The 18248-nt window shown below is 39.5% G+C and overlaps 1 protein-coding gene across 1 annotated transcript in view; it reads left to right on the top strand.

Annotated features, from left to right (window-relative positions):
• LOC133540729 (serine/threonine-protein kinase Nek7) overlaps positions 1-18248 on the top strand; it is a 151045-nt gene that overhangs the window by 34946 nt on the left and 97851 nt on the right. The window contains exon 2 of the mRNA XM_061883587.1: positions 16732-16823. Coding sequence (XP_061739571.1) covers positions 16764-16823 — 60 coding nt within the window. The 5' untranslated portion in view covers positions 16732-16763. The remainder of the gene's footprint in view (positions 1-16731; positions 16824-18248) is intronic.

Here is an 18248-nt window from a genome sequence, read left to right as displayed (position 1 = left end):
TCAAAATGTTAAAAGATATGAACACAAACAATATATATAGGTCACTGTCTACCAGAACCCCACCTTGGTTTATCTAGTTTATCCAAAAATTCAAAATAACGCTACATCTGATAACAATCACATAGATCCTTTGCATATGTGATAATTTATTTCCCTATATTGGTCTCCAGTATAAATAGGATGTCTAATTACTGAATTCTACCTCCTACCATCGTTTACCTTTTTATTTTGTGTATCTCGCATATATCTATTACAGGAGCTATGATGAAATGTTGACACTTCCGGGTATACAATGATAAGTGACATGTACAATGATGTGAGCATTATATTTGAAATCAGAGTACACTTACTTTGAGGGGAATATGACCCATTTGGGTCACAAGTCGCACACTCGCGTGGCTGCCATATTTGTTAAAAATGTTCTTTTAAACCACGATTGGCAACATATGCCAGCACTGTGATGTCTGTTTTATTCATTTCATATTAAAAGTAACAAGATCAACATTCAATACTTATTGCTCAGAAAAGGGTTCCTATTGTTTTTAATGTATTAATAACTTCAACATTTTATATGGACATGTTTTATTTAGGTAAATAAAACAGACTCCATCTGTGCAAGTCTGTCAATAATACATTACTTTATAAGCCTATTATTTTTGTTTATACATCTATCTTTAAGATAATCGAATGCATTTAAAGACTTCCAAGATTTTTTATTGTTAACATAAAAATACATAAATTTAAGGGCTTTTTTTAGGTTTAGTTTATAGGCAGCACGGTGGTAGAGGGGTTAGTGCGTCTGCCTCACAATACGAAGGTCCTGAGCAGTCCTGAATTCAATCCCAGGGTCGGGATGTTTCTGTGCGGAGTTTGCATGTTCTCCCCATGACTGCGTGGGTTCCCTCCGGGTACTCTGGCTTCGGCCCCAATTCCAAAGACATGCACCTGGGGATAAGTTGATTGGCAACACTAAATCTTCATAGTGTGTGAATGTGAGTGTGAATATTGTTTGTCTATCTGTGTTGGCCCTGCGATGAGATGGCAACTTGTCCAGGGTGTACACTGCCTTCCGCTCGATTGTAGCTGGATAGGCACCAGCAAGCCCAAAAGGGTATTAGCGGTAGAAAATGGGTGGATGGATGGGTAATTAAATACAGATCATAAACAATTATTCTGACTTTTTTTAAGTGCTTGACAGCACTGTGTGAAATCCTACATTGCATGGTTTAATATCAGAATTTTTTCAGGACAGATTTTTCCAGCATTGAATTGTTTAACTTAAGTTACGTTTTGTGCTTCCATAAATATGTAATGAGACTAGGAATTTGTCTATATCAAAATGTCATGTTATGGTTATCGTGACCACAATTATCACAATTATCTTTATTATTGCGGTATATTTAAATATGCTCAAAAATCATACAGTATATACACACCGTGAAATCTTTTTACCATGTTATTTTTTTTTTAATTTTAATAGATAAACCAAACAGACACAGTTAGAAAGTCCACTATTTTGCATGTTTGGTTTTTTATGCTTGACTGATGGTGTTTTAGTCTTAGTATTTTATATGTTTTAATGGATAAACTTTAATTGTTTTAAATATTATTTTATACTGCGGCACTCAAACATTTATTTAAATAAAAAGTACGTAGCAAATAAAATATTTATTATTATTACTATTTTTATTATTATTATTTCTGGCGAGGGTTGTGGTTCTGTTTAGCTGTTTTTGAACGCACCGTCAAAACACCTTCATGTATAGTAGGATCACTCTGTGTTAGAGAGCACAGCTTGGAGGTTCAAGTTACGCAATTGAATATCTTAGTTATTCAGACAGCACTGTGTTTATATACGTTTAGATGGGGGAATTTCGTTTCTTAATAGGGAACAACATTATTGTCTCTTATTTCATGTTAGTGTTTAAGATAGTGAGCTGGCGCTAGTTAGTCCATGAGTTTATCAAAGTGCAGTTATAATTTTAATTTAAAAGTGTCATAGTAACCTTGAGGAGTTTTAGCGCGGTTATCATTATTAAATTTTGTCGTTACATCCCTAAATGGGACCCTTTTGACAATTACACATTTCATCACTAATGATTTGGATATTTTGCGCTTCTCTTTTTCTCTGAGTCAAATTTAGATGCTGATACAATGTTGCTGCTGTGGCTGTAATTATGACAATAAAATATATGTTTAAGATAATAATTTACCAAAGGGTAACGACTAGATGGTAATGTTAATTTCATTGTCTGGAGTCCTGAAAATAAACTCAAATTGCAATTGTCGAAATTAATGTGTCGATTGAATTTCTTCATAAAAGAACGCAAAATCCCTATTTTACGTCTGTTAATCAGTTTTTCTCCATTTGTCCCCATTTTATAATTTCCCTCTGGAATCTCTCTCGCTTTGCAGGCAAACAGGCACAGCCCTGTGGTACGGAATGTCACATTCAATATCCTGGTGCCAGAGGTGATTAAGCTAATGTGGTGGTCATTCAGTGACATGGCTAACAAACAAAGCCTTTATTGGTCCTCGAGCCCTGCAAATTCTGCGCTGCTGTGCAGTGCTGTGTTTTGCATTGTGAAAACCATGAGTCGTTGCCTCCAGGCAACAGTGCAGCTTAATGGCCAGGGGTATTTGTGCAGTTGTTGGTTTAGGTATCACATACTTCACAAAAGGGAAGAGGTACAGCTTACTCCTCTGAAGAACTGTAGGGGTTCAGTTTGTTTTCATTCATGTGTTTAGGAACTTATGATTTGCGTGTAGCCTGAAAATGACACAAATTTGTAATGCAAAGATACATTTTCTCTTTGCTGAATTTCAGAACAGATGTTTGGGGGGTTGTTGGTATTCATGTGCTTTGATTTCTAGAGCAAGAAAGTGCAATAAATAGGACAGATATTCAATACATGTTTTGCAAAGTATTTCATTTGTGTGGCATCCAATATTCTTCAGGGAGGTTTTCCAACTGTTGCAGAAGATGGCATATGCACTTGTAGAACAGGTACATTTTTTTCCTTCCTCTCTTACTTATACCAAACCAGGTTGGTGTGTAGATCTGGAGACTGTGCTGGCCACTTCAAGTTTTCAAGTTCATTATCTTGTTATTGTTGTATTAATTATACCTGTGGACCTCTACTGACCATGAAATGGCACCTTACCCAATCTACCTGCGAGGGCCGAGATTTGCCTTTTTTTTACCTGATGGGCCATCAGCTGATGAGCTGACGAACGGCGACAATCTTTCCCGGAGCTGTATCCAAGTGTCTAAATGGCTCAATATTGTACTCATGAGAAAGATTCCTTCAAAACAAATGAATGCTCACAATGACTTGCATGCACGAGTTGCATGAATTCCAGGATGGTGTGTGTCTTGCCTGGACACCGCCTCAAATTTGAGAGCAAACTGCAACGAACGTGTTGTTAATCTACAGTGTCATGCTGCTTTAAAATTGTAATCTACACCATGGTAGTGGAAAATACAGTTTCTTTCAAGTATTTTTAGGGGGAAAAGAATGGCTAAACATGCTACACACGCACACAAAGCAGGACGCCACAAAAAGCTAACCGCTAAAGCGTCAATGTAAAGTAGGTGTTGTTGACCCAAATGTCGTTACTATACGTAGACGTTACTATACGATACTAAAGAAATCGGATCAATATTTTTCTTTCTCTTGTTGTCATTATTACGAAAAATGTTTTTAAGGCGTTTTTTGACTTAGACTTAGACTTAGACTTCCTTTTTATTGTCATTCAAATTTGAACTTTACAGTAAAGATAAGAACATTTTGTTGCATTAGCTCATGGTAGTGCAGGATAAAAAAGCAATAAGGAGCAGATATAAATAAATAGATTACTGTACAGATAAATATCACACTTTTGCATATTCATCCAGGTTTATGGATGTATGTTATATTGTCTTTATATTCCAGTGAATTATTCCATTTTTGGGGAGTATTGAGGGGATTATTATGATGCGTTCAAGAGTCTTTCGGCTTTAGGGAAGAAGCTGTTACAGAACCTGGAGGTTCTGCTTCGGAGGCTGCGGAACCTCTTTCTAGAGTCCAGCAGTGAAAACAGTCCTTGGTGGGGGTGGGAGGAGTCTCTGCAGATTTTCTGAGCCCTGGTCAGGCAGCGGCTTTTTGCGATCTCCTGTGTAGGAGGAAGAGGGGTCCTGATGATCTTTTCCGCCATCCTCACCACTTTCTGGAAAGACTTCCAGTCTGAGGCACTGCAGGCTCCAGTCCAGACATTTAGTCAGTAGGCTCTCTATAGTGCCTCTGTAGAGTGTAGTGAGAATGGGGCTAGGCTGTGCTCTTTTCATAGGACGCTAAAATGTCATGCGCTGCTGAGCTCTTTTTACAAGAGCTCCGGTGTGTAGGGACCAGGTCATATTGTCAGTTATCTGCACACCCAGGAACTTTACTGCTTTTCATCTCCACTGCTGGGCCGTTGATGAAGTGTGGAGCGTGGCTGGACTGGTGCTTCCTTAAGTCAAAGATGATCTCCTTGGTCTTGTCGACGTTCAGGACCAGGTTGATGGTTCTGCACCAGTCAACCAGATGTTTTGTAACTCAGGGAATAATTTTCCGGAGACAGGAAGGTTTCGAGGGCAAAACCCACATTTTTTAAAATGGAAGCAAGTGGTAGAGCTGCATGATTTTAAGAAAAAAAGTAATTGTGATTTTTCTCTCCAAATTTTGATTGCGATTCGATATGTTTTTTATAATCCTTTTATAACAAAGCATAAAACTTTGAAAATAACAAGTGAAGGAAGCTATGTTACTTTTAGACTCTCAACTAACATATTCCTGTCTCAGGGTGCCACACATTAGAACAATAAGAAATAATTTACTTAAAAACATATTTGGCTCGATGCAGACAGACTCAGAACTTTTGTCTACATCCTGCTCTTTAACTAAATAAACAATTGATACAATCTATTCAGTGTTTATAATGTAATGTAATAATAATATACATTAATAATGCGAGTAACATTTTAAAATAATATAAACTTGTATTTCTCATTACTGTAGAATTGTTTGCCATTGTACTGTTATCGGATGGTAAATCAATTCATCAAAAATAAACAAAAAAATTAAATTGACTTATTTCTGTAAGCAAAAACTTAACTGCAACAATTGAACATCTTAAAGTGCATTGTTTTCCTGTGATCACAATGGCATTTCTGCTCGTTCGTCTGTGTTGAAAGACTCATATCGCACCTCTGATTTGAAGCTAAAATATTCACACAGGACATTTGGCTTTGTAATCATAATTTTTTCCTCCTAATTTGTGTTACTTTGTGGCACTTCTTACTAGAGGGTTGCAAGGCTTCCTATACTGTGAGTGTTGGCAGCGCCACTCTGATCTAGTCTCCGCTAAGGCTGCAACGATCAGTGGTCAAAATGTATAATGGTAAATACAATTTGTCTGTGACAATTATATGTGTCGACCATAGCCTTGACTCCATCACTCGTTTTTTTCAGTCCGGAAGTGGGTCTCTCGCAAAAACATCACGAGTGACAACATGTAAAGTGTGAGGATCTTTCCTTTTATTCTTGTTAAAAATATGAATACTTTAATCATTTTGCAAAGCAGACCTTTTTTTTTTTTATTGCATCTGTGATACGCAAGCATTTAAAGCTGAGACATGATATCGGACATTTGGATGGGGGATGCGTACACAGCCTCAGTAAGAGTATTGTCAGCTTCTACCTTGCTTATACCATAAATTGATTCACGTGGACCCCGACTTAAACAAGTTGAAAAGCTTATTCGGGTGTTACCATTTAGTGGTCAGTTGTACAGAATATGTACTGCACTGTGCAATCTACTAATAAAAGTTTCAATCAATCAATCAAATTGCTTGCTAGGTAAAAAGAGACAAAGTTATAAATGGTAAATGGGTTATACTTGTGTAGCACTTTTCTACCTTCAAGGTACTCAAAGCGCTTGGACACGATTTCCACATTCACCCATTCACACACACATTCACACACTGATGGCGGTAGCTGCCATGCAGGGCTCTAACCAGGACCCATCAGGAACAAGGGTGAAGTGTTTTGCTCAAGGACACAACGAACATGACTTGGTCGGTAGAAGATGGGGATCGAAACAGGAACCCTCAGGTTGCTGGCACAGTCACTCTCCCAACCGCGCCACGTGAAAAACAAAATTTAACTGTCATTTTAGCCAAATTTCAGCCAGCTAAACTTTATCTACAGCAATTCAAGTACGTTTTAAAACAGCGTTGATTTGCAGTGTCGTAAAAAAACAGTTAAACAAACGCAAACCGCGCATGCATGCGCTCACGTGCACACGCACACACCCACACACACACACACACACACACACACACACACACACACACACACACACACACACACACACACACACAGAAACCGTATGCCAGTGTGTTATTGATGTTCATTTTCCCATGATCTTGAACACGCCAAGCCTGAAGTGAAAGGGAATTAGCAATGAATGAGAAAGTGTTATGTATGCACTGACACGGAAGTCTGCGCACAGGAGGGAATAATACCGTATTTTTCGGAGTATAAGTCGCTCCGGAGTATAAGTCGCACCTGCCGAAAATGCATAATAAAGAAGGAAAAAACCATATAAGTCGTACTGGAGTATAAGTCGCCATTTTTGGGGAAATTTATTTGATAAAACCCAACACAAAGAATAGACATTTAAAGGCAATTTAAAATAAATAAAGAATAGTGAACAACAGGCTGAATAAGTGTACGTTATATGACGCATAAATAACCAACTGAGAAAGTGCCTGGTATGTTAACGTAACATTATGGTAAGAGTCATTCAAATAAGTATAACATATAGAACATGTTATACGTTTACCAAACAATCTGTCATTCCTAATTGCTAAATGCGATGAAATCTTATACGTCTAGTCTCTTACGTGAATGAGCTCAATAATATTTGATATTTTACGGTAATGTGTTAATAATTGTACTCCTGAGTATGAGTCGCAGAGAAAAAAACTGCGACTTATAGTCCGAAAAATATGGTAGTTGGAATTTTACCGGTTGTTTGCATAAAATTGGCAATACAAATTTAAGATTTGGACTTTGTATGACGTCTTCTAGAGGCTACAATACATTATTTTATTCATATTTGTTTTCACGTAAAAAAAACAACCCTTATTTTTAAGGTGTATAGCGGCTTTTATTTTGCCATGGCGGTGCGCCACGATCAATTAAACCCTGGAACATTTCCTTGTTAAGATCTCTTTTGAATCAACGAAAACTATAGTAAAATCCAATGTGAACTGTGTAATTTATTTATTTACGTTTTTTGCAGCGGTTTATCATGTTGGGTGTGTAATAATTAAATTACATAAAGGGCAGGACAGCAATTCACTGACTGTACGCTTGAGGATGTTTTCTCCTCTTCACATATCAGATCATTAAAGCTCAAGATCTTAAATCCTGATCTGTTTTGCGCCTTGTCTTGCTTTACACTCTCCACACGGCTGTTGTGTTGTGTTTATTCTCAGTGATTGACAGTTTGAATTGATTTTACCTATGAAAAGTGTATTGTGCCGCAAGTCTTTATTCATCTGGTGCTAGTTCCTGTCGGTCACGATGCTTTTATCATTCAAATTGGAGTTTATCTTTTACAAGCTTCAGTGTAATGCTTTTGATTTGTTTTTTTTAACACGATTATTATCATCCTCCTCAGCTGCCAACCCCCCCGTTTGTGAGACGAGCACATCAAACGATACTTTGCACTAACGAAGCTGGCTAGCTGGCCAACTCCTGCTTTTCACTGTCAGGCACCTGCTGAATTGACAGACAGGCAACAAAGAGCCTCTCACCATGTGAGTGTTGTCACCGCTGTCGTGGAGTGGGCAGCACAATAGAGCGGAGAGGTGGTCTGGGCTTTTAGCCACGTGCCAGATCGTGTTGACTACATGCAGGACCAACAGAGCACAGAGGATTGTGAAGGGGTTGAGGTACAGAGGAAGAAGAGGGAGGGACAGCTGCACGTGCTTGAGGCTTTCCTTATTATGGACTATACTGACAGTGATTCAGAAAGGAGATCGAAAAGAAAACAAAAGTGCAGGTGTTTGGTTGGCGGCACCCTCACAGGGGTAGACCATATTTTAGGAATGTATCCGGCGTCTCATTAAAGTTTAGGTTATAATCTAGATGTTTTTTTTTTAATGCAATAGGTGAAATATACACGCTCCATGTGCTACTTTTGTTTGGATCGTTGAGAAATAAATCAATTCAGGCCTCACATGAAGCCCCGGCTTTTTTTGTGCTGTGCTGTTTATTTCTGCAGTAAAATAATCATTAGCCTATAAAATTCTGGAAATGAAAAATGTAAAGGAGGCGTATAAATAGTAGGTGGCAAGCAGCATTATGGATCTCTGGCCTTGTAGGGTCCCTAAGGACCTCAGCAGTTTTCTTTGTCTTGATTCCCTTTTTGATCAATTTGCTGTGCTGCCCCCAACAGCGCCCGACTGAAGGTCTGAGTTATGCAAACACATCCAGATTCCATTTACAAGAGAGCTAACTATTAATTTAAATAATCCAGTGTTGGAATAATTTCACCGGTTTAATGTCAGCGTTGTTGTTTGTGTCTTATGTGTGATTGCCTGAGCTGGGAAAAATAAGCAAATAATTAATCAGCTCCGTAAAATTTTCTTGCTTACATGGCTGGATTTGGAGGAGATAAGTGTTGCAGTGAGTTTAGCTGGCTTTGCAGAGAGCATTTCTCATATTTCTGGGTCTTACTTTTGTTAGGGATGAAGAAACCAACTTTTTATTTTCATTTTTTATTCAACTAAGTCTTGGGCCTCCTCAAAGACTAAAGAATGGCTGACATGCTGAGGTGTAATTGGTGCGCTCCTACTTTCCTCATCGGAATGCTCCGATGTAGATGAGTGTTCGCATATTTGGGCTAATGATTTTGCATAGTGATTAAAATGAAACGGAGACTATGCTGCTTTTGTAGTATCTGGACCCCTCCATCATTAGTGGGTCGCTTCCTCTTTTTATGTATCATAGTGTTAGTCGAGCAGCAGTTTCATTCGAGGCCTAGGGAGGGCTTTCATGAGCACAAACTCAAAGGTTTCTCCACTTCTTGTAATCATGGACACCACTCTTGGAGGCCTTTCACTGTCGTCTTCTGGCTCCTCAAAGGTGCCTTTGATTCCTTTACATCTTACACCCAGGCCGGATAGTGTCACATTATATTTTTTCCGCTCTCCTTTTTTAACTATCCAGCCCAACCCCAGTCCTCACCCCGTTTTTTGTCCTTCTCTCTTTACTATTACATGGGCCCGCGCTCCTCGGTTTCTGTTTGTATTTATTGTCTTCGCATCGAGAGCTGATTTAGCACTCTTGTGTGTTTGAAGGATTTTACCGTTTGCGCTGTTTCATCTGTGCCACCCCTCCCAGTTTGCCTTAATTTACCTCTTTATAATTGACCCCTTCTCTTTATTTTTCCTCTTCTTCTGCTTTGAATGAATAATGCAGAGGGGTGGAAATGAGGATTAAAGAGGAGCTAATGCCAGTGCCTGCTTCCGTGGTGCACACTTCCACAGTCTCTCACAGGACCAGGAACATTTCATGGCTAACAAGCTCCTTGCTGTTGGCGCTTTTCTGTTCTGCTTGTGTCCCACTTCGTCCTGTTCCATTCCTGCTGTGCACAACACACATGCCTTACCCCAATCAAGTTTGCCTTAGATGACTGATGTGCCTGTTCATACTGTATCAAAGTTTTCCACTCCTGCAGAAACGTTTTTGAAAGCCAGCTGGTTTGACAAAGAGAGTTTGTCATGTTTTAAGTATTGTGAAAAATAATTTTAACAAGCACACAGCATTAAGTGGTTAGCACATCTGTCTCTCAGCGAAGTGGTTCTTCTATATTCAAATTTGGCTCAGGGATATTTAATTAAATTGATTTGGGGATGTTCATGAGTTTTGGGTTATGACTGAAAGGACAAGATCACAGGTACAAGCGGCTGGAATGAGCTTCTTCCGCCGGGTGGCGGGGCTCTCCCCTAGAGTGAGAAGCTCTGTCATTCGGGAGGAGCTCAAACTCAGGCCACTGCTCCTCCACATCGAGAGGAGCCAGATTAGATGGTCCGGATATCTGGTCAGGATGCCACCCGAACGCTTCCTTAGGGAGGTGTTTAATTCACGCCCGACCGGTAGGGGGCCACAGGGAAGACCCACGACACGTTGGGAAGGGAAGACTATGTCTCCCGGCTGGCCTGGGAATGCCTCTGGATCTCCCGGGAGAAGCTGGACGAAGGGGGCTGGGGAAAGGAAAGTCTGGGCTTCCCTGCTGAGGCTGCTGCCTGCGCGACCCGACCTCTGATAAGCGGAAAAGGATGGATGGATGGATAGAATGATGGATGGATGGTTTTGGGGGCCACATTTCTAGAAAGCTAAGAACAAGGGGGGTGGACTTTTCCCTTGACTTTTAGTCTTGTTTTGTATATTGTTATGAATCAGCATCCCCTGCAATGCCCTTGTTTATGCAACTGGAGCGCTCTACTGAAAAAAGTTAGTCAAATATCTTGTGTTTTTAGGAATCTGCTGGAAAAAAATGTAAAGTTTCTTCAAAGTTTTTAAACTAAACTTGCAGGCCGGTCCGGTGTCATTCACAGTTAGTATTTAGGCACCCAGGTCGCTAGTTGAAAAGCACTACTCTAAATTTTCCGTATCTGTGGTAGGGAAAGTGATAGGTAGTGGTAGTTATTGTCAACATGCCGGTTGCCCAAAAGTCACCTGGTTAGGCTCCAGCTCACCCGTGTGAAGCTCATAGTAAAAATATGAGTGTACAGGGTAGGGCTGCAACGATTAGTCGATATTGTCGACAATTAAATATGTCGTCGTCAACAGTCGTGTTTTTCCGCGCGTATGCAGGTCTGCATCGCCACTCGCAAAAACACCGCCAGTCTTAGCATGTAAAGTTTGAAAACATTTCCTCTTATGAATACCTTGCTTATTTTGCAAAGTGCGCCTTGTTTTATGGCAGTACATCCGTCATCGCAAACATTTAAAGCGAAAATCTGGAGGGAGGTGTTAGCTTATGCCTTTCTAGTTAGCTAACAAGTGTGAGACGAAGTTGTGTGAAAAATAACTTTTATTACTTTCGCCAAAGTCAGCCAGCTGAACTTTGTCTACATTAATTCAAGTACTTTTTTTAAAGCAGCGTCAATTTGCAATGCCGTGAAAAAGGGCACAATTAGAATGGCGAAAAAACTCACAAAGAGAGACTGAAAGGCACCAAAGTGGAGGTGTCATAACATCCATCCATCCATTTTCTACCGCTTATTCCCTTTCGGGGTCGCGGGTGGCGCTGGCGCCTATCTCAGCTACAATACAAAATATTAAATAGCCAACATTTTAAGAATGAATCAAAGATAGAATTCTTCACATTGAGTCATTTAGAGTGCTAAAACTGCCAGGAGTTAATCAAGAGTCAATACAGCAGTGTGCAGCTTTTTAAACATCATCACAAAATACTTAAATTCTTTTCGAGGGAGTTAGATTTTGCGTGTTTTTTTTTCCATTTCTGCTATTTTAACTGTTATTTTAATACATAGACAAGGTTAAATGGTAATGTTAGACAAGGTTAAATGTTAATGTTATTTTAGCACTTTGCCTTTCCTGTCTTTTAAATTTACAACATTTTAATAATCATTACAATTCTAACAGCTGAATGAGCAGCACAGTTACAGTAAAAAAAAAAAAAATGTATGTACATATATATATATATATATATATATATGAATTTGTCATCTTTGTTGTTAATAAGCACATGCCTAAAATAGCTGCATTTAAAAGTCGATGGAAAAATTAGAGCCATTGTGTAAGCTCTGTTATCCAACTATTCGACTAATTGTTAAGATAATCTTTGACTAGTTGACTATAAAAATTATCATTAGTTGCAGCCCTAGTACAGGGCCTACACTTACTAGTATTGCACCCAGTATCAGACTTGCATCTGTATAGCAAAGCAGCATGGAAGTATTAGTCTATAATACTGGCGTCCCACTGGGTGTGAGTTTTCCTTGCCCTTTTGTGGGTTCTTCCGAGGATGTTGTAGTTGTAATGATTTGTGCAGTCCTTTGAGACATTTGTGATTTGGGGCTATATAAATAAACATTGATTGATGATTGATACTGTGGTGGTTATTGAGAGATGTTTTGTCAACCACCATTATCCTGGTCTTGTCCAAACTGGATTGCATGCTGAAATATTTGTGTTATTTGATGCATATTTATATAATTATCATATCTTGTTAACATTATAGTAATTTTCCCGATTTAAATTTGTTTTAAAAATAACAGTTTCTGGGTATTATTGCCTTCCATTTTCCATCAACACCTTTAGGGAATTGATTAAAATGTGTCCAGTGACTGTTTTTATATACAGAATTTCATGTGGCCCGATACATCTGTGATTAATGCAGGTTAAAGCTTATAGTTGCTGCAACCCCACTGCTGCAGTCTTCCACCATAATTCTTCAACATAACAAAAATGCTAGCCGACTGGTACCTCATGTTTTCGCTGCTGCTGCGACCACCAAATGAGAGCTAGAATTGAGGGACCAACACTATGAGAGGAACACTGCTGTTTATGAAGGTAAAAAGCCTTGTGATTTTGTGTTGTTCTAATTTCTTTTAGCCTTTGACTTGTTGCACATTAATTCAACTGTGAGAGCAGCCATGCCTCATTTATTCCCCTTGATTGTTAACGTCCTTAATTGTGCTGTTTTGATCGGTGCAGTAATTTGACACGACAGGCTTAATTGATCCTGTTATCGTGAGACGTAAAGCTCCAATGCCCCCTGGTAATTTTGACACAAAGGCAGGCAGGAACACAAGAGGTTTTGAGAGAGGAGCAACATTGCCAGCTTTAAGCCAGAAAAATACACATTTGAAGTGCAAAGAGTCAAACCGAAGACATCAAGACCACAGACTGTATGACTTGTGAGTTCTGTCCACTGAAATTATGATTCTTTTTGAGATTACACACATTTCCTATTTTTATAACACTTTAATGCAGAGTACGCCTAAAGAAAAAAATGCAATCTCGATTCACATTTGTTTAAAGTAATACTTAAAAAGCTGCATCACAAACACATATTTAATTGTATTGTTGTTAACATGACAGCCGACAGCACCTCCTTACTCTCCCTTAACCCCCAGCGACCCTCACCAACCAGGGTGAGTTGGCATTTCTGCCCTGGCTGGCAAGTCGCGCTGACTCTCATTTATCATCTCGCTGGAGAAGCGATCACATTAATTACCGTATTTTTCAGACTAAAAAGATCACCTAAGATCATTTAGTTTGCTCAAAAAGCAACAGTCCACCTTATACAGTAAACTGGTGCGCCTAATATATGTATGAATTCTGGTTGTGCTTGCAGACCTAAAAGCAATTTTATTTGGTACAAACCCTGTTTCCATTTGAGTTGAGAAATTGTGTTAGATGTAAATATAAACGGAATACAATGATTTGCAAATCATTTTCAACCCTTATTCAGTTGAACATGCTACGAAGACAACATATTTGATGTTTAAACTGATAAACATTTTTTTTTGCAAATGATCATTAACTTTAGAATTTGATGCTAGCAACATGTGACAAAAAAGTTGGGAAAGGTGGCAATAAATACTGATAAAGTTGAGGAATGCTCATCAAACACTTATTTGGAACATCCCACAGGTGTGCAGGCTAATTGGGAACAGGTGAATGCCATGATTGGATATATAAAAACAGCTTCCCCAAAAATGCTCAGTCTTTCACAAGAAAGGATGGTGCGAGGTACACTCCTTTGTCCACAACCGCGTGAGCAAATAGCCAAACAGTTTAAGAACAACGTTTCTCAAAGTGCAATTTCAAGAAATTTAGGGATTCCAACACCTACGGTCCATAATATCATCAAAAGGTTCAGAGAATCTGGAGAAATCACTCCACGTAAGCGGCATGGCCGGAAACCAACATTGAATGACTGTGACCTTCGATCCCTCAGACGGCACTGTATCAAAAAACGATATCAATCTCTAAAGGATATCACCACATGGGCTCAGGAACACTTCAGAAAACCACTGTCACTAAATACAGTTTGTTGCTACATATTTAAGTGCAAGTTAAAGCTCTACTATGCAAAGCGAAAGACATTTATCAACAACATCCAGAAACGCCGCCGGCTTCTCTGGCCCCGAGATCATCAAAGATGGACTGATGCAAAGTTGAAAAGTGTTCTGTGGTCTGACGAGTCCACATTTAAAATTGTTTTTGGAAATATTCGACATTGTGTCATCCTGACCAAAGGGGAAGCGAACCATCCAGACTGTTATTGACGCAAAGTTCAAAAGCCAGCATCTGTGATGGTATAGGGGGGCCTTAGTGCCCAAAGCATGGGTAACTTACACAACTATGAAGGCACCATTAATCCTGAAAGGTACATACAGGTTTTGGAACAACATATACTGCCATCGAAGTGCCGTCTTTTTCATGGACGCCCCTGCTTATTTCAGCAAGACAATGCCAAGCCACATTCAGTACGTGTTACAACAGCGTGGCTTCGTAAAAAAAGAGTGCGGGTACTTTCCTGGCCCGCCTGCAGTCCAGACCTGTCTCCCATCGAAAATGTGTGGCCCATAATGAAGCGTAAAATACGACAGCGGAGACCCCAGACTGTTGAACGACTGAAGCTCTACATAAAACAAGAATGGGAAAGAATTCCACTTTCAAAGCTTCAACAATTAGTTTCCTCAGTTCCCAAACGTTTATTGAGTGTTGTTAAAAGAAAAGGTGATGTTACACAGTGGTGAACATGCCCTTTCCCAACTACTTTGGCACGTGTTGCAGCCATGAAATTCTAAGTTAATTATTATTTGCAAAAAAAAAAAAAGTTTATGAGTTTGAACTTCAAATATCTTGTCTTTGTAGTGCATTCAATTAGATATGAGTTGAAAAAGATTTGCAAATCATTGTATTCCATTTATATTTACATCTAACACAATTTCCCAACTCATATGGAAACGGGGTTTGTACATAGTGTTATAATTAGTGTGACCAGTAAATGACAGTCACACATAAGAGATATGCGTGGACTGCAGGATGACGCTTGTTCAATTGACGCCAGCCGATTATCCATATATACTTTTTTTTTCTTTGTCTTGAAAAAGGGAGGATTTTGTCATGAAAAAGCGAGGTATCTTTTGTTTTTTATGTTGTTTTTAATAAAAATGAAAAAAAGAAAAAAAACATTTATTAAAAAAATAAATAAATTAATAACAAATTATTCTGCGGCCCGGTACTAATCGAGCCCGGTGGTTGGGGGACCACTGATGAAGACCACAATGAAGTGTTGTAAATGTAGAAAAAAATCATAGTATGACCCCTTTAATGCACCTTATTATCAGATGTGGCTTTTGTGTAAAAATAGACATGAATACATCTGCTCATCTGCAATGCACCTTATAATCCGAAGTGCTCTATGGTCGGAAAAATACGGTACTTTCCTTCTGACCCGTCTTTATTATGTGCATGAATGTATTGTGAAGTAAAGTGAAGTGGTTGGGCATGCTGGGTTTCAACTTGATGTATTTAGTCTTTTTCTATTTAAAAAGATCCCCCCTTCAACCGTCCTTCCGGGACTTCCTATTAAAAAAAGTCAGGAAGATGAGTGGAAATTTCTTTAAAGTAGAACAGGAGGAGTCAAATAAAGCCAGCCCTAACTTGATAGAGCTGCTGCAGCCGTACTCTCCACTCAGCTCGGAGGTCTGCAGCTGTGTGCAAAGCCAAGATCAGAACCAGAGGAGACCGAGCCTAGTTATTGGAGACTCCTGAACTGTGGTATAGACTTCCTCTCTATTATCTTCCCAGTCCTTCAACCTGTTTAGGTCCAGACTGAAAACCCACTACTTCTCCCTGGTATTCAACTCAAAACAGACAGGATATCTTGGTTGGTATCTGGAGTCTTCTCACCCATCTTTGTACTTTTGACCTGATCAGTGACCATATAGAAACATGCCTCGCCTTTCAGGTATTTGTAGGGAGTATGTGCAGTCAAAATCAATGACAGCCCAAGTTGGAACATATGCTCATTAAAAGGATTGGCTAAACCATTAATTCGGGTAACATGTAATATTGTGGTGATATCTGTTGGAAGCGTGCTTTATGCTATTAAGACCACCAACTGGTGGCCAAGCATCTTTAGCAATTAACTTCTTTCTAGGCAACATGCCAGAAGATGCAATTATGCAGCATCGTGGCTTACACTCATATCCAGTGCACTCACCTCTGGATGACCTTTTTTCCTCGAAAAAAAAAAGAAAACCCAAGTGAAGCTGCTTAAATGTTCATGTAGCAAGAAATTCCTGTAAAAGGATCCTTGGAGGAAAGCCAAGTAGATGGAGTGTTATTATCTCCACTTTTTGCAGATGAGATTAGCTCCACTCGTTGCGTGCAACGTGAGAGGGCTCCATGCAGACAGTGTCTAATTCACAGATGTGACACTGGATACAATTTGTTGAAACTGGACACACACCACATTCGGTTGCCTAATGTGAGAGTTTGCCTCTGCAAACACCTCAGTTGGTATTAGATTTAAATTATTTGCCTTGAAAAATGATCCGGTGATGAATAACTTTGGAATGTGTTTTGTCTAACGCTGTTGTATTTGCTATCCAGAAGTTTTTATTTTGTGTTTTTTTATCTTCAGACAGGTGCGGAAGGATTCAAGCCCTTAACACCATGGATATGGACACTCAACCTCAAGGACAGCAAGCAGCCGTGCCAGTGTTTCAGCCCCAGGTAGATACCCCATGCAGACATTTTGGCTTAGAAATTAATGTTATGCATAGGCCTGATACTTTCTTTTTGTGGATAACTTTGCAAGCTCATGCATTGATACGTGATTAGGGCTGGGCGATATGGCCTTTTTTTAATATCTTGATATTTTTAGGCCATATCACGATACGCAATATATATTTCGATATTTTGCCTTAGCCTTGAATGAACAGTTGATACATCTAAACACAGCAGTATGATAATTCTATGTGTCTGAATTAAAACATTCTTGTTCATACTGCATTAATATACATCCTAATTTTAAACTTTCATGCAGAAAGGGAAATCACAACTAAGTCAATTGACCAAATTATATTTATTAAACAGTTATTAAGCAGTGGCACAAACATTCATGTCATTTCAAAACAGGAAGTGCAAGATTGTCAGAGACAATTTTTAAAAACAAATAAAGTGCTCTTTTGTGCATGATGTCACAAAAGATATTTCATTAAGTCCATCCATTTTCTACCGCTTATTCACTTTTGGGGTCGCGGGGGGCGCTGGCGCCTATCTCAGCTACAATCGGGCGGAAGGCGGGGTACACCCTGGACAAGTCGCCACCTCATCGCAGGGCCAACACAGATAGACAAACAACATTCACACTCACATTCACACACTAGGGCCAATTTAGTGTTGCCAATCAACCTATCCCCAGGTGCATGTCTTTGGAAGTGGGAGGAAGCCGGAGTACCCGGAGGGAACCCACGCATTCACGGGGAGAACATGCAAACTCCACACAGAAAGATCCCGAGCCTGGATTTGAACCCAGGACTACAGGAACTTCGTATTGTGAGGCAGACGCAATAACCCCTCTGCCACCGTGAAGCTATTTCATTAAGTGTCACATAAAAATGAGCTGCATATCAACTAGCATATGTCCTAGGGTGTTGATGTGAAAATAGTTGCTTCGGCATTTTGTGGGTGTGGCACCGAACGAAGAGGTTGACATGCACAGTTTGAAGCACTCTTCATTCTGGAGCGAGTGACTTTTCAAATGATGCTACAAATTGGCAGTGCTTACTTTTTGTAGCAGCGCTTTTGCCGCATAATTGTTCAACATGTTCCTGCTCTAAGCCAAAGCACTGTCAGACGATGCACCCCGTGCTGTTTTTCTTGGAAATTAATTCTTCCTTCATTTGTTACCTTCTCTCTTTCGTATTACCACTTGCGACACACCGTTAGCATCAAAGCTAATGTTACCCATGTCGCTACCTCTATGCTCGGGGAGGGCGTGTGACGTTGCACACGTGATGTATGTAAGAAGGTGCGCTTGTTTTAAGTCTCTGTGAGAAGGAGAGACAAGAAAGAGGGAGAAGTTTAATGCCTGCAGCTAAAAGCAACTGTGTGAGAACATATACTCAAATATCACAATATAGTCATTTTCTATAG

The sequence above is a fragment of the Nerophis ophidion genome, linkage group LG22 (assembly GCF_033978795.1).
Source record: "Nerophis ophidion isolate RoL-2023_Sa linkage group LG22, RoL_Noph_v1.0, whole genome shotgun sequence".
Lineage (NCBI taxonomy): Eukaryota > Metazoa > Chordata > Actinopteri > Syngnathiformes > Syngnathidae > Nerophis > Nerophis ophidion.
This window is presented reverse-complemented; position numbering and strand designations above follow the sequence as displayed.